The 23,425-nt window shown below is 42.8% G+C and overlaps 1 protein-coding gene across 7 annotated transcripts in view; it reads left to right on the forward strand.

Moving 5' to 3' along the window:
* The window catches only part of POMK (protein O-mannose kinase), a 46,726-nt gene that overhangs the window by 17,350 nt on the left and 5,951 nt on the right, over window positions 1-23,425 (forward strand). For 2 of the 7 annotated variants that reach the window (XM_023214423.1, XM_023214429.1), the window contains 2 exons: window positions 15,198-15,989; window positions 22,503-23,246. In XM_023214423.1, the coding sequence (XP_023070191.1) occupies window positions 15,198-15,968 (771 nt within the window). In that variant the 3' untranslated portion in view covers window positions 15,969-15,989; window positions 22,503-23,246. Of the gene's footprint in view, window positions 1-15,197; window positions 15,990-17,911; window positions 17,941-22,502; window positions 23,247-23,425 lie in introns of those variants that run through there. The other 5 variants (XM_023214427.2, XM_023214425.1, XM_023214430.1 and 2 more) reach the window with 4 other exon arrangements.

Raw genomic sequence — 23,425 nt, forward strand, 5'->3', positions numbered from 1 at the left:
CCTCTGTCTAAAAAAAAAAGTCTTTATAACCTTTTTTTTTGCATAGCTAGGAACCATGGCTAATTCACATGTCCCCAGGTCTTATCTAGAATCTGGTGGTTTCAAGGTAGGTAAATAGAACAATTTTCAAAAGTCAAAGAAGCTGTTTATGACCTTAAAGCTTGTATGTTGATTTTTGTATTCTGCAACTTACTGAATGTACTTTTTTCAATTCTAAGAGTTTTTTGGTAGAGTCGTTTTTTTTTTTTTTTTTTCTATATCAGATTGTATCATCTGCAAACAGGAACAGTTTGACTTCTTCCTTACCAATTTGGATGCCCTTTATTTCTTTCTCTTGCCTAGTTGCTCTGGCTAGAACTTCCAATGCTATGTTGAATACGAGTGGTGAGAGTTGTCATCCTTGTTCCATTTGTTAGAGGAAAAACTGGAGCTTTTCCCCATTCAGTATGATGTTAGCTGTGGGTTTGTCATATGTGGCCTTTATTGGGTTAAGGTACGTTCCTTCTGTACCTAATTTGTTTGGGGTCTTTTATCATGAAGGGATGTTGAATTTTATCAAATGCTTTTTTCTTCATCTAATGAGATGTTGGTATGGTTTTTGTCCTTCATTCTCTTGATGTGTTACATTACTGATTTGTGTGCATTGAGTCATCCTTGCATCCCTGAGGTGAGTCCTACTTGATTATGGTGTATGTTCTTTTTGATGTGCTGTTGGATTCAGTTCCCTAGTATTTTGTCGAGGATTTTTGCATATATATATTCATTAGGAGTATTGGTCTGTTGTTTCTTTTTTTCTGGTGTCTTTTTCTGGTTTTGGTATCAGAGTTGTGCTGGCCTTGTAGAATGAATTTAGAATTCTCTCTCCTTCAGTATTTTGGAATAGTTTGAGAATAATTGGTATCAGTTCTTTCTTAAAAGTTCAGTGGAATTCACCTGTGAAGCCATCTAGTCCTGCACTTTTGTTTGTTGGGAGACTTTTATTACTGATTCAATCTCATTACTCATTATTGGTCTTTTCAGGCCTTCTGTTTCTTCTGGGTAGTGTGTATGTGTCCAGGAATTTATCCATTTCCTCTGAGTTTTTGAGTTTGTTGATGTGTAGTTGTTCATAAGTCTCTAATGATCCTTTGTGTTTCTGTGGTGTCAGTTACATGATGACTCCTTTTTTAAAAGTTTGATTTTTAAAAATGTTTTTATTTGAAAAAGATAAGGCACCAGAGGAGTGAGTTCAGTTCTCAAATAGAAGCTTGAGGAGCCTTTGTCTCATTGGCAACCAGCATGTGCTATATTTTGTGTGGTCGCTGTTTTATGGTAACCGAGGCTTACTGACATAACAAACGGTGACTCTAGGAACCCCTTATGAATTGTTGAACAGAGACAGTTTCTTATGAGGATGCATTGGAAATTGGCAAAAGGTGGGGAGATACGTACATGGGAAATAGGAAATATGTCCATGAGGCTGCCCCTTGATAAATTGCTGGCTTGTATTTTCGGAGACTAGGACACCATGGCTGCCTCCTCCATGAATATGGAAAGGAGATAATCTTTTTTTTCTTTTTCTTTTTTTTGAGACAGAGTCTTGCTGTGTCGTCCAGGTTGGAGTGCAGTGGTGTGATCTTGGCTCACTGCAACCTCTGCCTCCTGGGTTCAAGCAGTTCTCCTGCCTCAGCCTCCTAAGTAGCTGGGATTACAGGCGCTCACCACCACGTCTGGCTAATTTTTTGTATTTTTATAGAGACTTGCTTTCACCATGTTGGTCAGGCTAGTCTCGAACCCCTGACCTCATGATCCACCCGCCTCGGCCTCCCAAAGTGCTGGGATTATAGGCGTGAGCCACCACGCCCGGCTGGAAAGGAGACATCTTAAAGGAAGAAGCCCTTTAGGAGAAGGGAGAGAGTTTATGGAAAGTAAAACCATAAAACAAGGTACTGTTTCTTTTGAAGTTTTCTTCACTCATTGTAGGTGCTGTGGAGGCAGGAGTTGTGAAACAGAGACCCTGCTGTCTTCATGAAAGGTGCTTTTTACTCAGGCAGTCAAACACAAAGGAAAATAAGAAACAAATATGTGATACAATATGTTAGTGACATGTGCTGATAAGACAAAGCAGGGCAAGGACAGTGAGTGGTGGGTTTGTCTCTTTAGGTGGACAGAGAAGGCCTCTGGCCAGGATGATGTGAGCTCATAATGAGAGTGTACTTCGGAATATGTTCCAGTAAGCAGGAGGAGGACAATGGAGGCCCCAAGATGGAATGTGCCTGGTGGGCCAGGAAGGAAGCCAATGTCACCGGAGACCATGACAAGAAAAAGAGAGGTCATGACATGAGGACAGAGAAGGTTGCTGGGCCTCGAAGGCCTTAGAGAACCACTGGAACAATTGTAGTAGAGGAACTTGCATTTTAAAGGGATTTTCTTGGCTGCTTGTCTGTAGGCTGAAAAGTAGGGTGAAGGCTGGAAGGTTGGTTACAGCTGAACCAGGTGGTAGCAGTGGAGGCAGTGAGAGGTCAATGGATCCTGGGTATCTTTTAAAGGTATTTGCAGGCCGGGTGCGGTGGTTCATGCCTGTAATCCCCGCACTTTGGGAGGCTGAGGTGGGTGCATCATTTGAAGCTAGGAGTTTGAGACCAGCCTGGCCGACAAGATGAAACCCTGTCCCTACTGAAAAAAGAAAAAGAAAAAAAAAAAGAGCTGGATGTGGTGGCATGCGCCTGTAATCCCAGCTACTCGGGAGGCTGAGGCAGGAGATTTGCTTGAACCCAGGAGTCGGAGGTTGCAGTGAGCCAAGATCGTACCACTGCACTTCAGCCTGGGTGACAGAGTGAGACTGTCTCAAAAAAGAAAAAAAAAAGATATTTCCAGTACAATGTCCTAACAGATTAGATGTGAAATGTAAGAGAAAGAGAGGATGACTACAGGTTCTTGGCCTGGCACCAGGAAAAACCACATTCTCGCTACCTGAGATGAGGAAGATGGAGAGGAGCAGATTCTGTGTCCAAGGTGCACATATAGTTGCACGCGTGGATCCTGGGAAGTTCGTTGAATGTGCATGTCTGCATTTGCACGAGGTCTGGAAGGAGAAGAGAACTTTGGGGCTTGTTATCGTTTAGGTGCTGTAGAAAGCATGAGGATGTGAAAGAAGTCACCAAGAAAGGGATGTGAGTCAAGAGGAGGACTTGCAGTTAATTTCTGTCTCCTTCAAAGACATCAACTTGGCTGGGCGCAGTGGCTCACGCCTGTAATCCCAGCACTCTGGGAGGCCGAGGCGGGCGGATCACAAGGTCAGGAGATTGAGACCACCGTGAAACCCCGTCTCTACTAAAAATACAAAAAAGTTAGCCGGGCGCCGTGGCGGGGCGCCTGTAGTCCCAGCTACTTGGGAGGCTGAGGCAGGAGAATGGCAGGAACCCGGGAGGTGGAGCTTGCAGTGAGCCGAGATAGCGCCAGCCTGGTGGACAGAGTGAGACTCCGTCTCAAAAAAAAAAAAAAAAAAGACATCACCTTGAGGGCCACTCCCTTGCATCCAGGTTGCTGCAGTCACCCAGAAGGTGTTTGGAATTTGTCAGGATTGCTTTTCACCTTGAAAGATATGTTCCTGAATAGCTTTGGTGGTTGCAGATCACTGTAGCTTGAGGATAGATTTAATTTTAGGGAGCCTTGACAAATCATGCCCATCCAACTGTGGGATTTAATAATGTTTGTAATAAATTAATGTAGTTTGATTAAAGTGAAATGTGACTAAAGTGCCATTATGTTGATTTTTGATTTTTTTTTTGGCTGAAACTTAACCATTGGGACAAAATATTTTTAGCACTTGAGTGGAGACCGTTGGTTGGTTAGGAGCCTTCTCCCCATGTGCAGGTTCTGGCACAGAGGAGACCATTATCCTGAATGTAGTCACTCATTTGAACAACCGACCTGTAAGTGATCCATTTCTGATCAGGGCACCCTCCTCACTCTGGCAAGCTGGAAGGCATAGGTTTTTCAATAGGAATCTCTTTTTTTCTTATTTTGTTTTCTTTTTTTTTTTGTGAGATGGAGTCTTGCTCTGTACCCCAAGCTGGAGTGCAGTGGCGCGATCTTGGCTCACGGAAGCTCCGCCTCCCGGGTTCATGCCATTCTCCTGCCTCAGCCTCCCCAGTAGCTGGGACTACAGGCACCCGCCACCATGCCCTGCTAATTTTTTTTTTCAATTTTTAGTAGAGATGGGGTTTCACCATATTAGCCAGGATGCTCTTGATCTCCTGACCTCGTGATCCACCTGGAGCCTTGGCCTCCCAGAGTGCTGGGATTACAGGCGTGAGCCACCGCACCCTGCCGGAATTTCTATATCCAAAGTTCACGACACCCCACTTTGATCTCCACCTCCTCTCCTAGCGCTCTTGCTCCAACAATTGCTCAATCTCATGGTGACTTCCAGCGTCTCAATCCCATCTCTGACAGTCCCTCTTGTCATCACTCCCACATTCACCCAGCGGAGATTCCACAGGCTTTTGATCTCATCACTCTTTTGCAAAAACCTGGAACAACTTCCTTGTGCCTGTCTCCATCATTCCTGGCCAAAGCAGCCCCAAGCCTGGTTGAACCTGACTCTGCATCTGCACTGGAGCCACTACACGGGAGCAGGAGAGAAATCCCACAGCCACATGCTTCGAATGCACAGTACAGACCTCAGATGTGCACCCCACACACCCAGTAGTCTCACTGTGTTCCCTTAGTGAGTTTTTGTTCCTCTTCTCTGAGACAGGTATTTCCTCAAATACCCCCATGCTGCCTTGTCTTAGCTCATGATCTTGTTTCATAAATTAGGAAAACAGAAGCCACCCAAAGGGAACATCCTCACCTTCCTACCACCAGGTCTACAAACCTGCCAACTCAGGTGTCATCCTTTACATCTTTTTCATGTCTTTTTTTTGTTTGTTTGTTTTAAATAGACAAGGTCTCACTCTGTTGCCCAGGCTGGAGTGCAGTGGTGCTGTCATAGCTCACTGCAGTCTTGAACTCCTGGGCTCAAGGGATCCTCCCACCTCAGCCTTCTGTGTAGCTGGGAGTGCAGGTGTGTGCTCCACGCCTGACTAATCCCTGATTTTTCACAACTTCACACATTCAGCTCATTCCTTCTCTCTCTCATAATCAGTCTTTTCCTCTCAATACCTATCCCTGTTGCTGTTACAAATACCCTTAAAAAAGAAAATCTTGTTCCCTGGCTTGCCTTGTCCACTGTAGCAAGGCCTTTCCTCTGCCTTTGTAGTAGAGCTGCTCTGACTCTGTCTCCACCTCATCTCCCCCAGCTGCACCTTTATCCTGTCTCAGTGTGGCTTCCTGACACCACCGCTCCAGTGAATCGGCCTCATCAAGGCCATCAGCACTCCTGGTTGGACATTTCTCAGTCCTCCTCTTCTTTGATCTTTTCAGCAGCTCTTGATCCAGTTGATTCCTCTCCCTGCCCTGGCTCTCCAGGGAACCACATGCTTTTTGTTTTCTTCCTCCCTCCCTGGCAGTTCCTAATTACTCTCCTTTGCTGACTTCTGTCCTTCATCTTACTATAAATCACGGTCTCAACCAGAAGCAATCTTGCTTCTCAGGGGGCCATTTAGCAATATGTGGAGACATCTGTGGTTGTCACAACTGGGGAGTGGGGGTTGCTACTGGCATCCAGTGGGTAGAGGCCAGGGATGCTGCTACACATCCTGTAACCCACAGGATGGCCCTGGCCCCTCAGCCGTTATCTGGACTGAATGTGAACAGTGCTGATGCAAGAAACCTTCCTCGAGGCTCCTTCCTGGACCCTCTTCTTGAGTCTTCTTTAGATCTGCTCCTAGGTGATGGAATCTAGTGCCGTTACTGTAAATACATTTCATATATTGGTGACTCCCAAGTTTCTATTCCCCAGCCTGTACCTCTACCCCAAGCCACAGATTTGTATATCCCACTACTTACTGGGCATCTCTACTTGGAGGTATCTTCAGTGTCTCTGCATGTCCAGCGTGGAACTCGTGATATTTTCCCCTCTGAATCCTGTTTTCCCAGCCTTCTCTGGCTCAGCAAATGGCATCGCTTTCCACCCAGTTGCTCAAGCCAGAAATGTGGGAGTCACCTTGAGTCCCCCACTCCCCCCTTTAGTTAAGTCAAGAGCATTTCCGGCCGGGCGCAGTGGCTCAAGCCTGTAATCCCAGCACTTTGGGAGGCCAAGACGGGCGGATCACGAGGTCAGGAGATCGAGACCATCCTGGCTAACACGGTGAAACCCCATCTCTACTAAAAAATACAAAAAAACTAGCCGGGCGAGGTGGCGGGCGCCTGTAGTCCCAGCTACTCGGGAGGCTGAGGCAGGAGAATGGTGTAAATCCGGGAGGCAGAGCTTGCAGTGAGCTGAGATCCGGCCACTGCACTCCAGCCCGGGCGACAGAGCAAGACTCTGTCTCAAAAAAAAAAGCATTTCCATCCATTCTTTTTTCATAATGTGTCCCACATGTGAGAGCATTTCCATCCATTCTTTTTTCACAATGTGTCCCACATGTGTTTGATAATCTCTGCCCACTGGCCCATCTTCAGTAAGTCCTCATCTCTTGCCTTCCACAGGTCTCTCTGCTTCTTTTGCTGTTCACCATGCACAGTTATCTTTTTTTTTTCTTTTTTTTCCTTGAGATGGAGCCTCGGTCTGTCGCCAGACTGGAGTGTAGTGGCGTGGTCTCGGCTCACTGCAACCTCCGACTCCCTAGTTCAAGTGATTCTCCTGCCTCAGCCTCCTGAGTAGCTGGGATTACAGGCACCTGCGCCACCATGCTCAGCTAATTTTTGTATTTTTAGTAGAAACGGGGTTTCACCATGTTGGACAGGATGGTCTTGATCTCCTGACCTTGTGATTCGCCCTCCTCTGCCTCACAAAGTGCTGGGATTACAGGTGTGAGCCACCACGCCTGGGCCATGCACAGTCATCTTTTAAATGCACTGTCATCTTTGGAATTGTCAGGAGCATTGTGTCCTCTACGGAGAGCAATGGGTAGCTTTGCCCCATGGCTGCACTAATTGGTTTGTGAAAGACAGATTGACTCCTTGCTTTTTTTTTATTCTTTTTTTTTTTTTAATTATAAAAGCAGTACATTCAATTCACATATTCAGTAGGAGGTGAAGTACAAAGCAGAAATTCTCTTCTCCTCTTGCTGCTTTCTCTCTCCCCAAACCAGGTCATGCCACTTTATTCCTTAACCCCAGGCCCCACTTTCTGCCCTATGGTCACCTGCTGTTTCTTTTGTTCCCAGATCAAACCAAGCCCTTTCTCACCCCGGGGCCTTTGTAGTGCCTTTCTCTGCCTGAAATTCTCTTCCTCTTGCCTTGGCCAAGACCTCATCATTCAGGTCTCAGCTCAGGTTATCTCTCTTTGAGAAACTTTCCCTGATGTTCCTGACTTCCATCCCATCCTCCCTCCAGCTCCCTTTGTCTTGTTTTCTGTTAGTCTGTTTTATAAGTATGTAAGTCCACTGAGGACATAGAAGGTGTGTCCTTGGAATCTAGCCAAATTATGTGGTTGTACCCAGTTTATATTTTAAGGGCCTGAACACAAAGGCTCGTAAGTTAAATCCTCATAAAATCTTGGGAGGCCAGCTCGGTGGCTCATGCCTGTAATACCAGCACTCTGAGAGGCTGAGGCAGGAGGATTTCTTGAGGCCAGGAGTTTGAGACCAGCTTAGACAATATAGTGAGATCTCTTTTCTAAAATAAATAAATAAATAAATAAATAAATAAGCAAATAAATAAAATAAAAATTAGATGAGTGTGGTGGTGCACACCTGTAGACCCAGCTACTTGGGAGACTGAGGTGGGAAGATTGCTTGAGCCTGGGAGGTGGACGCTGAAGTGAGCCAAGATTTGCCCCTTTGTACTCCAGCCTGGGTGACAGCAGACCCTGTCTCGAAATGAAATGAAATGAAAGAAATGATGAAATTAAATTAAATGATGAAATGAAGCGATAAAATGATGAAATGAAATGAAGTGGTGAAACGAAATGAAATGATGAAATCTGTTCCTCGACTGTGAATATTTGGTTTGTGTTTGGAATTGTCAGAAGCATTGTGTCTTCTACTGAGAGCAATGGGTAGGTTTGCCCCATGGCTGCGCTAATTGGTTTGTGAAAGACAGATTGACTCCTTCCTTTTTCTTTATTCTTTTTTAAAAAAAATTATAAAAGCAGTACATTCAATTCAAATATTCAGTAGGAGGTGAAGTACAAAACAGAAGTTCCCTTCTCCTCTTGATGCTTTCTCTCTCCCCAATTTATTCCCTGAGAATACAGTTGGAGATTGATCCCTTTGAGATTTTTAAACCCAAGATTACATTAAAAGAAACAGTTATGCACTCTCTCAGTCATCTCAAGGACACAGCACTCCTGTGTCAGGGGAGCTGCTTGAAGTCTGGAATGTAGATTTGGGGCAACAGGAATAGTAAGAAGAAAGGTTATAGCAGAGCCAGGAATCAGTTTTTTTTTCTCTCATTGTTATAATGAAATGACTTATTGAAGGACCTGTTGTATAGTACATTAAAAATTCATACAGTATGGGTTGGATCCTGTCAGAATAGTGGATTTGATTCTTTCTCTTACATTATTTTTTAACTCTCATTTTGTGTAACCTTCGGGAGGATCCCTCATGATGTTTGAGGCTATATTTAATGCTTACCATCTGGAAAGATGTTACATGAACAGTCCATTAAAGCATGGAGGAATAGTGTCCACTCCTCGGCCTCTTGTCAGCTATGCCTCCTCATCCCTTCCATCCCTTCTAACCCTGGACCTCTCGTCTTCCGTGCTTGCCCCCAGGTGACCTCATCCAGCCTTCTGGCTTTATCTGTGCAGAGACCGCTTCCCTGCACTTTTCTATCCAGCTGCCTACCCGACATGTACCTGGGGTTTCTGAGAGGCTTCTCAAACTCACCGTGTCCCAGATCTCCCTCAGAGCCTACACACCTTTTATAAATTTCCTAACTCCATTAGTCCTGCTGTTCAGGCCACTTATCTGGGCAATATCCTGACCTCTCTTTCATCCACATTCAGTTAATCAGCAAGTTACATTGCTTCTATTTTCAGGAGACCTGAAATTTGACCACTCCTCAGGCTTGCACCAGGACTCAGCCAGCCCCCAAAGCCACTCTGGAGCCTGGACTTACATTGTTTCACTAGCCTCCAAAAATGGTCTTTCTGCTGCACACTTGCTGCCTACCTCTTCAGTCTATTCTCAGCACAGCACTCAGAATGCCTCTACTGCTAAATTATTAGTCAAATAGCGTCACTCTTCTGCTCAGAATCCTTTGGTGCTTTCTGTCTCCTTCTGAGTAAAAGAGCCCTTGCAACGACAAGGCCCTGTGAGACTTACACCCTCCCTCCAGCTCTCTCCTGCTCCATGGTCCCTGTCTGGTCTACTCCAGCATCAGAGCATGCTGTTCTGGAAGCCTGTGGGCATGCTTCCACCCCAGGGCCCTTCACCCTTGCTGTTTTCTCTCTAGGCTGTAGTTCCACAAATAACACATGACTCCTTCCCTTACCTTCTTCATGGTCTTGCTCAAAGGCCACCCCAGTGAGAACTCCTTCAACCCCGTTTAAAATTGCAAACCATCCCTGCTTAATTTTTCTCTAAAGTGCATTTCTCTTTCCAATATACTTTATACATTTCCTATTTATTTTATTCATTGTTTGCTTCCTGCACTAGTATGTCAATTTCATGGTGGTAGGGATTTGTTTATTGACACAATGAAGACACATTTGACTACATAGCAGTTAAATTATTGTAAGGCCATATTAACTAAGTTAATTATTTTCTTTTTCTTTTTTAGAGACAGTCTCTCTCTCTTTTGCCCAGTCTGGAGTGCAGTGGTGCGATCATAGCTTATTGCAACCTAAACTCAAGCGATCCTCCCAGCTCAGCCTCTTGAGTAACTGGTACCACAAGCATGTGCCACCACGCCTGGCTAATTAAAACAAATTTTTTTAAAGAGTTGAGGTCTTGTTATGTTGCCCAGGCTGGTCTCGAACTTTGGGCTCAAGTAGTCCTCCTGCCTCGGCCTCCCAAAGTGCTAGGATTACAGGTGTGAGCCACTGTGTCTGGCCTAATTATTTTCTGGATCTTGTCTTTTGCATTTATAATAAAGGAGCTTGACCAACTTGAACAATGTGGAGATTAGGGGCACTGACCCTCCACATAATAAGAAATCTACTTATACTGTTTGATTCCTTAAAAACTTAACTAAAAGCCTACCATAAATAGTTGGTTAACTGTACTTTATATATTATATACTGTATTCTTAAAGTAAGAGAAATGTTATTAAGAAAAATCATAAGAAAAAATACATTTACTGTTCATTAAATACATTTACTGTTCATTAAGTGGAAGTGGATCCATCATCCATCACAAAGGTCTTTATCCTTGGTTTTTTTCACAGTGAGTAGGCTGAGGAGGAGGAGGAGGAAAGGGAGAGGTTGGTCTTGGTATCCAAGGGGTGGTAAAGGCAGAAGAAAATTTGTGTGTAAGTGGAACTGCACATTTCAAACCCCTGTTGTTCAAGGGTCAAGTGTATTTAAAGAGCTCCCAGCAATATTAATAAGCACAAGGCAGACAACCTATAGAAAATTGGGTAAAGGACAGTGAACAGACTTTTGACAGCAGAAATACAGAAATGCCTAAAAACATGACAGATGCCTAGCCTCATTAGTAATCAGGGAAATACAAATAAGAACAGTAAGGTATTTTTCATCCATTGATTGGCACAAATTACACAGTAGTAATATCTGTTGTGACTAAGGGTGTATTCCTAAGATTCTCTCATGCACTGCTGGTGAAGGTACATGCTGGCACAGGCTTTGGAGGGTAATGATAGCAATAGATATTCTCCTTCGATAATCTACTTACCTAGCTTATAAAATATTTGCACATATGCATAGACATGTAAATATAAGGCTGTACACTGTAGCATTGTCATTAGACAAGGGACTAACTTAAATGTCCAGGTCTTTAGAAATAGATCATATAAGATTTTATTAAAGGTCTATGCAAAATTATAGCTACATAATAATCAAAGAATCCAATCCATTTTGACAGCATCCATTCCAAATTCTTTGTATTTTTATTATATTATACTTTAGTTTTAAAGAAAAAAGGAAATATTATCTGTAAAATCTTACTGGAAATATACTAGCGTAGGTATTATGCCCAAACTATGAAACATTACTCAGCTTTAAGAGGAATGGCCTAGGTCTACATGTATATATGGAAAGGATTTCTGAGGCTCAGTTAAATGAAAAAATTAAGCTGCAGTGTATGTGTATTATAATACCATTAGTATAACAGCAAACCCAAATGCTGTTTTGCAGGTGTACACTAATACATATAAAGGTATAGAAAAACTTACGGGAGGATAACAGCCAGTTACCAGGCTTCCTTTGGGTTGGGAAGTAAAACTGGGGGCAGGGAGACATCCTCCCTATCCTCTGTATTTGAGTTTTTACCAAGAAAGGTGTTCATGATTAATTTTATAATAAAAAAGGTAAAGTATATTAACTCTTCTTTCCAAATAAAAGTCTTTGAGAAAATGATTAAAAGCAACTAAATTAGAGGTTGTGAGAAATGATTCTTAAACAGTCCATGACTAGCAAATTTTTTATATTGGAGGATTCAAATATTTGTGTGTGATCTCAAAGACTAATGGTATTTCATAATAATATTTAATAATCTTCATGTATCTGAAACAAAAATGAATTAGACATAAGTGAGGGCTCAGGAGTCCTGGGGCCTGTGGCTGAGCCTCCCCTACTTACTGCTTTTTTTTTTTTTTTTGAGACAGAGTCTTGCTCTGTCGCCCAGGCTGGAGTGCAGTGGTGCAATCTCAGCTCACTGCAAGCTCCGCTTCCCGGGTTGACGCCGTTCTCCTGCCTCAGCCTCCCGAGTGGCTGGGACTACAGGTGGCCACCACCACGCCCAGCTACAGTTTGTATTTTTAGTAGAGACGGGGTTTCACCGTGTTAGTCAGGATGGTCTCGATCTCCTGACCTCGTGATCCACCCACCTTGGCCTCCCAAAGTGCTGGGATTACAGGCATGAGCCACCGCGCCCGGCCCCCCACTTACTGTTGAATGTGTAGCAGCAGCTTCCCAAAAGCCAGCATCGTTTTTAGGTGAAAAATGGGCCTAGAAAACCAAAGCCATTGCCAGTGTTGGTGGGTGTAAGGAAGCCATGGATCTGAACAAAACCTCAATTGTTTGTATTAGAGCCAATTATCAGATTCAGTGGGATGCAAATCTTTGGAGAGCGTGTGTTCAATATGAAAATTAAAAAACCATGAACTTTTAGAATGTGGCCTTATCCAGTCCTTAAAATTTAGAAAATTTTTAGTGCATGTAGCAGCCAGAGTGAAAAATAGTTTTTGTTTTGTTTTGTTTTGTTTTGTTTTGTTTGAGATGAAGTCTCACTCTGTCATCAGACTGGAGTGCAGTGGTGCAATCTTGGCTCACTGCAGCCTCTGCCTCCTGGGTGCAAGCGATTCTCCTGCCTCAGCCTCCCAAGTAGCTGGGACTGCAGGCGCATGCCACCACGCCCAGCTGATTTTTTTGTATTTTTAGTAGAGATGGGGTTTCACCATGTGGCCAGGCTGGTCTCTATCTCCTGACCTTGTGATCCGCTTACCTTGGCCTCCCAAAGTGCTGGGATTACAGGCGTGAGCCACCATGTCTGGCCAAAAAATGACTTTTTAATGGAAATTATTATCCTTAGTGAAATTTCTCAAATTTGAGGATTAGAGAGTCTTGAAAGAGTTCTCGTTTGAATGTTATGAGCCAATCAAAGTTATCTGCGTTTTTCCGTAATGAACCTCCCTTCTTAGATCCAGAGAAGATCTTCATGGTCCTTGAATCCACCTCCATTTTATATAATGTTTCTTTTTCTTTTTCTTTTTTTAAATTCCCAACGCCAGTTTTTCTGAAATTTATATATTTTTGAGTTAAAAAATTTAAGTTGTAAAAGTAATTTATATTCATCTTGGAAAATACCAAAAGATATGAAGGAAAAAAAAATCACCCAGAATCTTACCATATAAAGACAACTAAGGCATTAGCATATTTCCTTTGATTTCTGTGTGCTGTAATTTAAATTTGTCTCATTTTATGCAGTTGGAACAATATTATACAAATGTATTATACAAACGGTTTTATATATTTCTCATTTGTAACATTGCTTTTTTTTTTTTTTTTAAGACGGTGGAGTTTCACTGTTGTTCGCCCAGGCTGGAGTGCAATGGCGCGATCTTGGCTCTCTGCAACCTCCACCTCCTGGGTTCAAGCTACTGTTCTGCCTCAGCCTCCTGAGTAGCTGGGATTACAGGCATGCAGCACCATGCCCGGCTAATTTTGTATTTTTAGTAGAGGTGGAGTTTTGCCATGTTGGCTAAGCTGGTTTCCAACTCTTGACCTCAGGTGATCTGCCTGCCTCGGACTCCCAAAGTGCTGGGATTATAGGTGTGAGACCCACACCTAGCCGTACCATTACTTTTATCTGTTATAACTCTATAAATATATACATTTTGGTGACCACATTATATATATATATATAGTTGTTTTTTTTTTTGAGATAAGTTTTCACTATGTCACCCAGCTGTGCAGTGATGTGATCATTGCTCACTGCAGTCTTGAACACCTTGACTCGAATGATCCTCCTACCTCAGTCTCCCCTGAGTAGCCGGGGCTATGCGTACACTCCATTACACCCTGCTAGTTTCTTAATTTCTTCTTTTTTTTTTTTTTGAGCCAGAGTTTCATTCTTGTTGCCCAAGCTGGAGCACAGTGGCGTGATCTTGGCTCATGGCAACCTCTGCCTCTTGGGTTCAAGTGATTCTCCTGCTTCAGCCTCCCAGGTCGCTGGGATTATAGGCATGCACCACCACACCTGGCTAATTTCGTATTTTTAGTAGAGATGGGTTTTCTCCATGTTGGTCAGGCTGGTCTTGAACTCCTGACCTCAGGTGATCCACCTGCCTTGACCTCCCAAAGAGTTGGGATTACAGGTGTGAGCCACCATGCCCGGCCTACCCTGCTAGTTTCTAAAAAATGTTTTGTAGAGATGGGTTCTCACTATGTTGATCATACTGCTCCCACCTTTTGATAAGTTTCAGTTTATGCTTTTTATAAATAATGCCAGATTTTTGTTCCTGGAACTTCTTACCTATTTCTGCTTATTGCCTTAGATTTTAGATTTACATGTTAGAGTCTCTTGATAAATAATGCAACAAAACTGCTTTGGAAACCATACCTTTATTGGAACGATGACATGACACACTGCTTGCAGAACGAGCCTGGGGCAGGAATCTCCTGAGTCCTGAACCTGCTTTCTCTTTTGTAATCTTCTGCCTTCTCTTGGGATTTAAGCAAACGATCAGAGGTTCTTTCTTTAATTACAGTGTTTCCTGCAAGCAAATGAAAGGTGGAAATCCAAGGCAGAAATGTGCACTTGCTCTTCTGTTTGCTGTGGACTCTATGAGAAGGTCTCGCGTTTGTGTAGCATTTCAGCTCTTGCTTTTACAGCTGAAGTAACACCAAACCACAGAACATGTAAAAATGTTTTCCTTACATATAAATATTCTTATTTATGATTTATTGTGCCACCTTTTAAAATTAATCAGTAACATTGTTACATGTGATGGGCAGGGCTTTACGCCCTCATGTAGGCTTTTCAGGGTCTCCACACTTACCCACTTTTCCAGTCCACTCCCCTGCCTCCTCTTCTTCCCCACCCACTGTGCGGTGGTCCACTGGAACTGGCAGTCTACTTTGCCACTCCTCCCTGCCATGAAGTTATATGGAGTCTCTTCCCTCCTGAGCCAGCACTCCCCTGCCCCACATAGAATCTGCAAGTCCCCCTCCTTCTATGAGACCAGCTTCCAGAAACCTTCTAGCACCCTCTGCAGCAGCCGTCAGTGTCCTGCCCAGAGGCAATCGCTTCCTGCCCTGAGGTTCCACACACTAATGTGGCACTTGCCTTGCTGAATGCTGTGTTTGCTCTTCAGTCTATCTTCATCATTAGACGGAGAGCAACTCTGCGATGGGGTCTGCACCTTGTTAATTTCTGTATCTTCTGCCGAACACCTGCCACTTAAAAGATATTCGTTGTTCTTTGGTCACTAAATTAGGTGAGAGTTCAGGCCTGATGTTCTCTTTGGCTTTGTTGCAGGTCTTTCTGTCTGAGTGGAAGGAGCACAAAGTTGCCCTCTCACGGCTTACCAGCCTGGAGATGAAAGATGATTTCCTCCACGGACTGCAGATGCTGAAATCTCTACAAGGTGCACATGTTGTCACGCTGCTTGGCTATTGTGAGGATGACAACACTATTCTTACTGAATATCACCCTCTAGGTTCCTTGAGTAACCTGGAAGAAACACTAAACCTTTCAAAGTACCAAAATGTCAACACGTGGCAGCACAGGCTGCAGCTGGCCATGGACTATGTCAGCATCATTAATTACCTGCACCACAGCCCCATGGGCACACGGGTCATGTGTGACTCCAATGACCTGCCCAAGACACTGTCCCAGTATCTGCTGACAAGCAACTTCAGCATTTTGGCGAATGACTTGGATGCCTTACCCCTGGTGAACCACAGCTCTGGGACACTGGTGAAGTGCGGCCACAGGGAGCTTCATGGGGATTTTGTGGCTCCAGAGCAACTGTGGCCCTACGGAGAGGACATGCCTTTCCGCGATGATCTCATGCCCTCATATGACGAGAAGATTGACATTTGGAAGATCCCAGACATCTCCAGTTTCCTTCTGGGGCACGTTGAAGGGAGTGATATGGTCCGATTCCATTTGTTTGATATTCACAAAGCATGCAAGAGCCAGACTCCCTCAGAAAGACCCACTGCCCAGGACATTCTGGAGACCTACCAGAAGGTCTTGGATACACTTAGAGATGCCGTGATGTCTCAGGCAAGAGAGATGCTGTGAAAACCAGTCCAGCCAATGAAGGTGGGATTGAAGGGCTGAATGGAAGTTACAGCATTCTACTCTGGTGGTGGAGTTTTTTGCCCGAGTTTCATGTTTTATTGTTTTTTTTTTTTTTTTATGGCTTAGCCATATGGTTCTTTGTCCACATCCACATGTACATTTGCATGTGTTCCACATTAGTTGTTAGATTTTTTTTTTTTTTTTGAGATGGGGTCTTGCTCTGTTGCTGAGGCTGGCGTGCAGTGGTGTGATCTCGGCTCACTGCTGCCTCTGCCTCCCAGTTTCAAGCAGTTCTCCCACTTCAACTTCCTGAGTAGCTGGGATTATAGGCACACCACCACGCCTGGCTAATTTTTGTATTTTTAGCAGAGACGGGGTTTTGCCATGTTGGCTAGACTGGTCCCGAACTCCTGACTTCCTTGGCCTCCCAAAGTGTTGGGATTACAGGCGTGAGCCACTGTACCTGGCCAGTTGTTAGATTTCCATGGATTTGTAGTTTCCAAAGTTTCTCGTTATTGATTTCTACTTTTCTTCCATTGTGGTCTGAGAAGGTACTTGATATGATTTAGATTTTTAAAAATTTATTGAGACTTGTTTTGTGGTCTAACATGGTCTATGCTGGAGAATGGTCCATGGGCTGATGAGAAGAATGTATATTCTGTAGCTGTTGGAAGAGAAGTTCTGTAAATGTCTGTTAGGTCCATTTGGTCTATAATGCAGATTAAGTTTGATGTTTCTGTCTAGATGATCTGCCCAATATCAAAAGTGAGGCATTAAAATCCCCAGCTTTTTTTTGTATTAGGATCTGCCTCTCTCTTTAGCTCTAATAGTGTTTGTTTATATATGTGAGTGCTTTGGTATTGGGTGCATATACACTTAAAATTGTCACATCCTTTTGCTGAATTGATCCCTTTATTATGTAATGATCTTGTTTGTCCCTTTTTATGTTTTCTGACTTAGTCTATTATGTATAAGTATTGCTATTCCTGCACATTTTTGTTTTCAATTTGCATGGAATATTTTTTTCCATCTGTTCACTTTCAGTCTATATGTGTTTTTACATGTGAAATGAATTTGTTATGGGTAACATATAGTTGAATCTTGTTTTTTAAAATCCATTCAGCCAGTCTATGTATTTTAATTGGAGAATTTAAATTATTTACATTCAAGGTTTTTATTGATAGGTGAAGACTTAATCCTGTGCTTTTAATTGTTTTCTGATTGTCTTGTATGTATATTTTTCCTATCTTTTTTTTTTTCTTTCATTTTTTATTTTGAGACAGAGTCTTGCTCTGTCTCCCAGGCTGGAGTGCAGTAGTGGGATCTCAGCTCACTGCAACCTCCGCCTCCCAAGTTCAAGCGATTCTCCTGCTTGAGCCTACTAAGTAGCTGGGATTACAGGTGTCCACCACCACACCAAGCTAATTTTTCTATTTTTAGTAGAGACAGCATTTCACCTATCTTCTTTTGTATTGTTTACAATTGGGTGGGTTTTTTTTTAATAGTCATAATGTTTGATTCCTTTTTCTCACTTGTGTTTCTGCTCTACTAGTGAGTTTTAAGACTTTTTGTGTTTCCATGATGGTAGATACCATCCTGTCTATTTGAAGATCAGATGAGATTGGGCACGTTCAGGGTGGTATTATTGTGGGAATGAAGGAGGACTGGAGAGACCATGGGGGTGAGACAGGAGGATTTTTATTGAGTGCACTCAGACCCAGCTGATTAACATCCAAAAACTGGGCCCAGAACAAAGACAGCACTTGACTTTTATACCCACTTCTAAAAGGGGTTGGGCTAGCTTGAAACAAGCTTACAGTGGCACGAAGCAAAGATACAGAGGCAGAACAAAAGCAGCTAATCAAACTGTGACAGGTTCATGACCCAGGATTACATATGACCCTTGCTGTGCAGCTCAGATGGCTAATTTTTTGTCTGTTTAGTAGAGACGGGTTTTCACTGTGTTCACCAGGATGGTCTCGAGCTCCTGATCTCCTGATCCTCCCGCCTTGGACCTCGTGATCTGCCCACCTCGGCCTCCCAAAGTGCTGGGATTACAGGTGTGAGCCACTGCACCTGGCTAGTTTTTTTTTTTTTTTTTTTAACTAAATTATCATTAATGTTAAAATTTAACTGACTGTGTATATAACTGTGCAATTGCTGCTTTCTCACCGAACTATCTAGGATTCATTCAACAGATCACAGAAATGAGGTCTGGCATTTAACAGACTAATGATAGAAGAAATATACTGATTTATACAGGAATATCAAAACACTGTCATGTGGTTTAGTGTAGCTCAAGTTATGAATAAGTGCCAACTCTTGCTGCAGTGTCTCCGACACAATTTTATCTTGGAACTTGGCAATTTGACTTTCTTCACTGAAAGAGTTCTTTCATGATACTCTTCATGAGTTGCTCATATAGTAGCTTAATCTCTTTCATTTGCTCTAACAATGCTAACTTGTTGCCACCTCTTTTGTTGCTCTTGAAATATTTTAGTTTTTCTTCTCTCCTCAGTCTTCTACATGTCTATGTTGTATTCTTGAAGCAAAGTCAGCAACTGCATAGAACATCTATAATTACGTTTCTGCCTTTTATGTTCTCAAAATATCATTCAGTTATGTTCTTGGTGTTGATGCAAGCTTTTGTATACTTTTGAAGCCTTTTTCTTTTTGCAGCAAGACCCTATTTAATGGCAGCTGCAATTAGTTGTAGCTTCTCTACATCAACCCCCTTGTCTTCCTCATCTGTTTCTGCAAAAGGTTTTCTTTCCCTGTGCTCATCAGTTTCTGGATCCTTTTCTCCATGTTACATTTCCTGGGTGGCCATGACCTGAGCCTCCAGCTGGACCTTGGCAGCCCTCCTGTTGCTCCTCTTGCCTTGGGTGCAATTGCTAGTTGTCCTGGGATGCCAGAGGTGACTTGATGGGGCTCCCTCACAGGCTCTGTATAATGCCACACTATGAGGCTCCTCTGAGGGCCTGAGGTCCTCCTTCCCTCAGTTTTTACTTGTCTGGGAAGGACTTTATCTGTCCTTCAATTTTGAAGGATAGCTTTACTTAGTTTAATATTCTTTGCTGGCAGTTTTTAAAATTTATTTCAGCACTGTAATATATATTATTCCATTCTTTCCTGACCTGTAAGGTGGTTGTTTTTTTTGTTTTTTGTTTTTTGTTTTTGTTTTTTTTTTTATAGGAAAGTCTCTTGTAAGTGACTTGATGCTTTCCTTTTGCTGTTTTCAGAATTCTCTCTGTCTTTGACTTGACAATTTGATTGTAATGTGCCTTGCAGAGGACCTTTTTGGTTTGAATCTTTTTTGGGATTACTGAACATCCTGTATCTGGATGTCTGTATCTCTTGCAAGACTTAAGAAATGTTTGACTATTATTTTGCTAAATAGGTTTTCTATGCCTTTTCCCTTCTCTTTCCTGAAACTCTCAGAATTTAAATATTTGTTTGGTCTGACTGGGTTATTTCAAAAGACCTGTCTTCAAGTTCAGAAAATCTTTGTTTTGCTTCATCTAGTGTATTTTTGAAGCTCTCAGTTGCATTTTTAAATTTTATTCATTGAATTTTTCAGTTCCAGGATTTGTTTGGTTATTTTTCTATATCTGTCTCTGTTGAATGTCTTATTCATATCATGAATTGTTTTCCTAATTTCTTTGTATTATCTGTGTTTTCTTGCAACTTGCTGAGTTTCCCTAAGATCATTATTTTGAATTCCTTTTCTGGCATTTTTATAGATTTCCTTTTCTTTTGAATCTGTTACTGGAGAATTATTGTGTCTCTTTGGCAGCATCAGGTTTCCTTGCTTTTTCATGTTTCTTTTGTCCTTACATTGATACCTATTCAGCTAGTGGAATAGTTGCTTCTTCCAATTTTATGGATTGGCTTTCATAAGGAAAGACTTTTTTGTAGGCATATCTGTAGTTTTGGTTGTGATTAGGATGTTTGGCTTTGATTCTGGTGAGCACAGTTGTATAGGCTTAATGATTTCTTCAGCTGTAACCAATGTCACTGGTGTCTGTGAGTCCTCAGTGGCTTAAGCTGCCATTGTTAGTTGAGGCTGTTGTGAGGCTTTTCTGGGGACAGGGATGCCAGAGGGGCCAGTCCCTGGGCCTTTTGGTGGCATGGGCAGGCTTTAGCTGTGTTGGCGATGGGCTGGGCATGCTAGACCTCAGGACCCCCAGTTGGCGTAAGTGCTGGTAGTGGGGGGGCCCAGGTGGGCTGGTCCTCAAGCCCCCAGGCTGTATTTATGGTGCTGGCAGTGGCAGTAGCAGCAGTGGGCTAAACACTGGACCCTCAGGTGGCAATCATAGCTGTTGGCAGTAGCTGTGGCAGGATGAATGGGCCAGTTTCTAGCCCCTTAGGTGATGCACTTCGGTAGGCACTGGTGGTGGTAGGTGGGGTGGGCCTGTTCAGGCCTTAGGATTGTGTGCGTGGGCACCAGTGGTGTTGGATGGGGTGGGCCAGTGCTCAGGCCCCCCTAGAGAGCATATAGGCACCAGTAGTGGCATGAGGGAAAGATGGCACCTGAGAACGCTGGTGACAGTGGGTGGAGCAGGCCTGTCTTTAGGTTCTTGGATAGCACATATGGACACACTGGTCCTCAGGCCTCCTGAAGGTGCACACAGGCGTGCTGTTGCCCTGCTGAGAGGGGCAAGGTTCTGTTGGTGGCATTGGTGTTGGGAAGATGGCTCCCAGGTTCTGGGAGCTTCAGCTCCCTTTTTCCTGGGGACAGCCTCCCTGGTGTGCGCTACACTGCCTGTTCCCTGGGATATAAGACACTTCATGGGTCAGAGTACTGGGGACCTGGCTGCACTGCTGGGTGATTGTGATACTGCAACCTTCTGGATGGATGTGGGAGGATGTTCTTGGGGGCCCAGGGATGTAGACTGCAGGGGCTTATGGGACCCCAAGGCAGGATGTAATCTAGTGGGGGCTAGGCTGTTAAAATGGTGCTGTGCCACAGCAGCATGTTTCTTGGGATGTGAGTGGGATCCAGTGGAATTCCCTTTCTGGAACAACGTATTTGCATGGATTCCAGGCAGCTCCATATACTGGGCTCAGGGCCTGTGAAGGCTGACAGCATCCCCTGTGGGTGCCAGCATCTGTGCTAGGAATGTGGACCACTGCGGTTCTTTGACTTTTCTTTTCCCAGAAATGGGATGTCCCTCCTGTCTCTGAGCCAATCCAAGACACACTGGCTGCTTTATTTACTGCTCCTTTTGTGCCTCAGAGGTTCCCTGTCACTTCCCTGTTGAATAGTGTTCTGTCTTTGGTGTTCTGCCTGATACGTGGTTACCTACTTGCTTTTTTGGTCCTTTGTTGTGGAGGAGTTGAGTGCCAGGCTCACGGTTTTTTGATTACTATAGTTTTGTAGTATTTTTTGAAATTCAGAAGTATGAGACCTCCAACTTTTTCTTTTCAAGATTATTTTGGCTGTTGAGTCCCTTGTGATTCCATATGCATTTTAGATGGATTTTTCTATTTCTGGAATTCTGCCATTAGGAGTCTGATAGATACTACATTGAATCTGTAGAGTGCTTTGGGTAATATTGACATCTTACCACTGCTAAGTCTTCCAGTACATGACCACAGGACTCACTGTGGTTTTGATGTGCATTTTCCTGATGACTAATGATGTTATACCTTTTCATATGCTTATTGGCTATTTGTATAATCTTCCTGGGAGAAATGTCTGTTTAGATTTTTTGCCAATTTTTTAATTTGTCCATTTAAAAAATCAGGGTTTTTTGTTGTTGAGTTGTAGGAGTTCTTTTTGTATTCCTTATACTAGTCCTTTATCAGATACATGATTTGCACATATTTTCCCCCAGGTGGGTTGTCTTCACTTTCTTGGTAGTGTCTTTTAATACACAAAGTTTTTAATTTTTATGAAGTCAGATGTATCTACATTTTTCATTGTTTGCTCATGCTTTTGGTGTTGCATCTAAGAATCTACTGCCAAATCCAAGGTCGTGAAGATTTACTCCTATGTTTTCTTCTAAGAATTTTATAGTTTTTGCTATTACATTAAGGTCTTTGAGCCATTAAGATCCTTGACTTAATTTTTGTATATGATGTAAAGTCACTGTCAAACATCATTCTTTTGCATTTGGCTGTCCAAGTATCCCAGCAGTATCTGTTGAAATGCCTAAACTTCTTTATATTCTCTTGACCCCTCTAACCAAGGCAATTGGTTGGACCTTTGCTACTACCATTGCCCTGAAACTGCTGTCACTGGGTTACAAAGGACTGGGTAGCTTAGTTGAGTGGATAATCTTTTGTTGTTTTCTCCTTGTAATATACAAGCCTTGGCCTCTGTGACATCATACTCTCCTAGTTTTCCTCCTGTCACTCTGGCTTGTTCTCAGTCTCTGTCCATCCCTGGTGCTCCTGAAGGTTCTGTTCTCAGCCTTACATGCATTACCCGGATGATCTCATTCTCTGCCATGACTTCACTTGCCATATATGTGCTCATTTTTCCCAAATTTCTATTTCTCCTGACTTTTACATTTATTTTACTTTCAGGTCATATATCTAATAAGGAATTGATATCCAGTGTACATGTAGAACTCCTGTAATTCAACACAAAAACCAAACAGTCCAATTAATAAATGGAGAAGAGATTTGAATGAACATTTTTCTAAAGAACAACTGAAGCTCAAGATTTCCCAGATAACTTTTCTTTCTTCAAAATCTGCTTCTGTGTTTCCTCATCTGTAGGTGGCACAGCATGCATCTGATTTCCCAAGCCAGAAACCTCAGAAATCTTGACTCCAGGAAGAAATACTGAGTTTTTAAAAACTCAACTTATTGACTCATTATTTTATATAATAAAATGCAACAGTTTTAAGTGTATATTTCAATGAGTTTTGATACATTTATGTACTTGTGTCACTATCCCCATAGATAAAGAGACAAAGCATTTCTATCACACTGGCAATTTCCTATGTGTCCCATCCCAATCAATCCTTTCTCCTCTCCTGGCTCCAAGCAATGACTCTTTTGATTAGAATTTCTTTTCTAGATTTCCAGTAATGGAATCATACAGTGTCTAAGTCTATTTGTGGTGCTATAACAAAATACCTGAGACTGGGTAATTTATATAAATTATAGGAATTTATTTCTCACAGTTCTGGATGCTGAAAAGTTTATGATCAAGGCATTAGCAGGTTTGGCATCTGAGGGCCCAGTTTCTTCTTTGAAGATGGTGCTTTGAACACTGTCCTCACATGGTAGAAGGGGCAGAGAGGCAAAAAAAAAAAAAAAAAAGTGAGGGCAAATGCTGTGTGCAGCCCCTCTTATAAAGGGCTTAAGTTCATTCACCAGGGAAGAGCTCTCATGACTTAATCACCTCCAAAGGTCCCACCTCTTAATACTATTGCATTGGAGATTAAGTTTCAACATGAATTTTGGAGGGACACAAATATTCAAACTGTAGAATATAGTAG

The sequence above is a fragment of the Piliocolobus tephrosceles genome, chromosome 7, assembly GCF_002776525.5.
Source record: "Piliocolobus tephrosceles isolate RC106 chromosome 7, ASM277652v3, whole genome shotgun sequence".
Taxonomy (NCBI): domain Eukaryota; kingdom Metazoa; phylum Chordata; class Mammalia; order Primates; family Cercopithecidae; genus Piliocolobus; species Piliocolobus tephrosceles.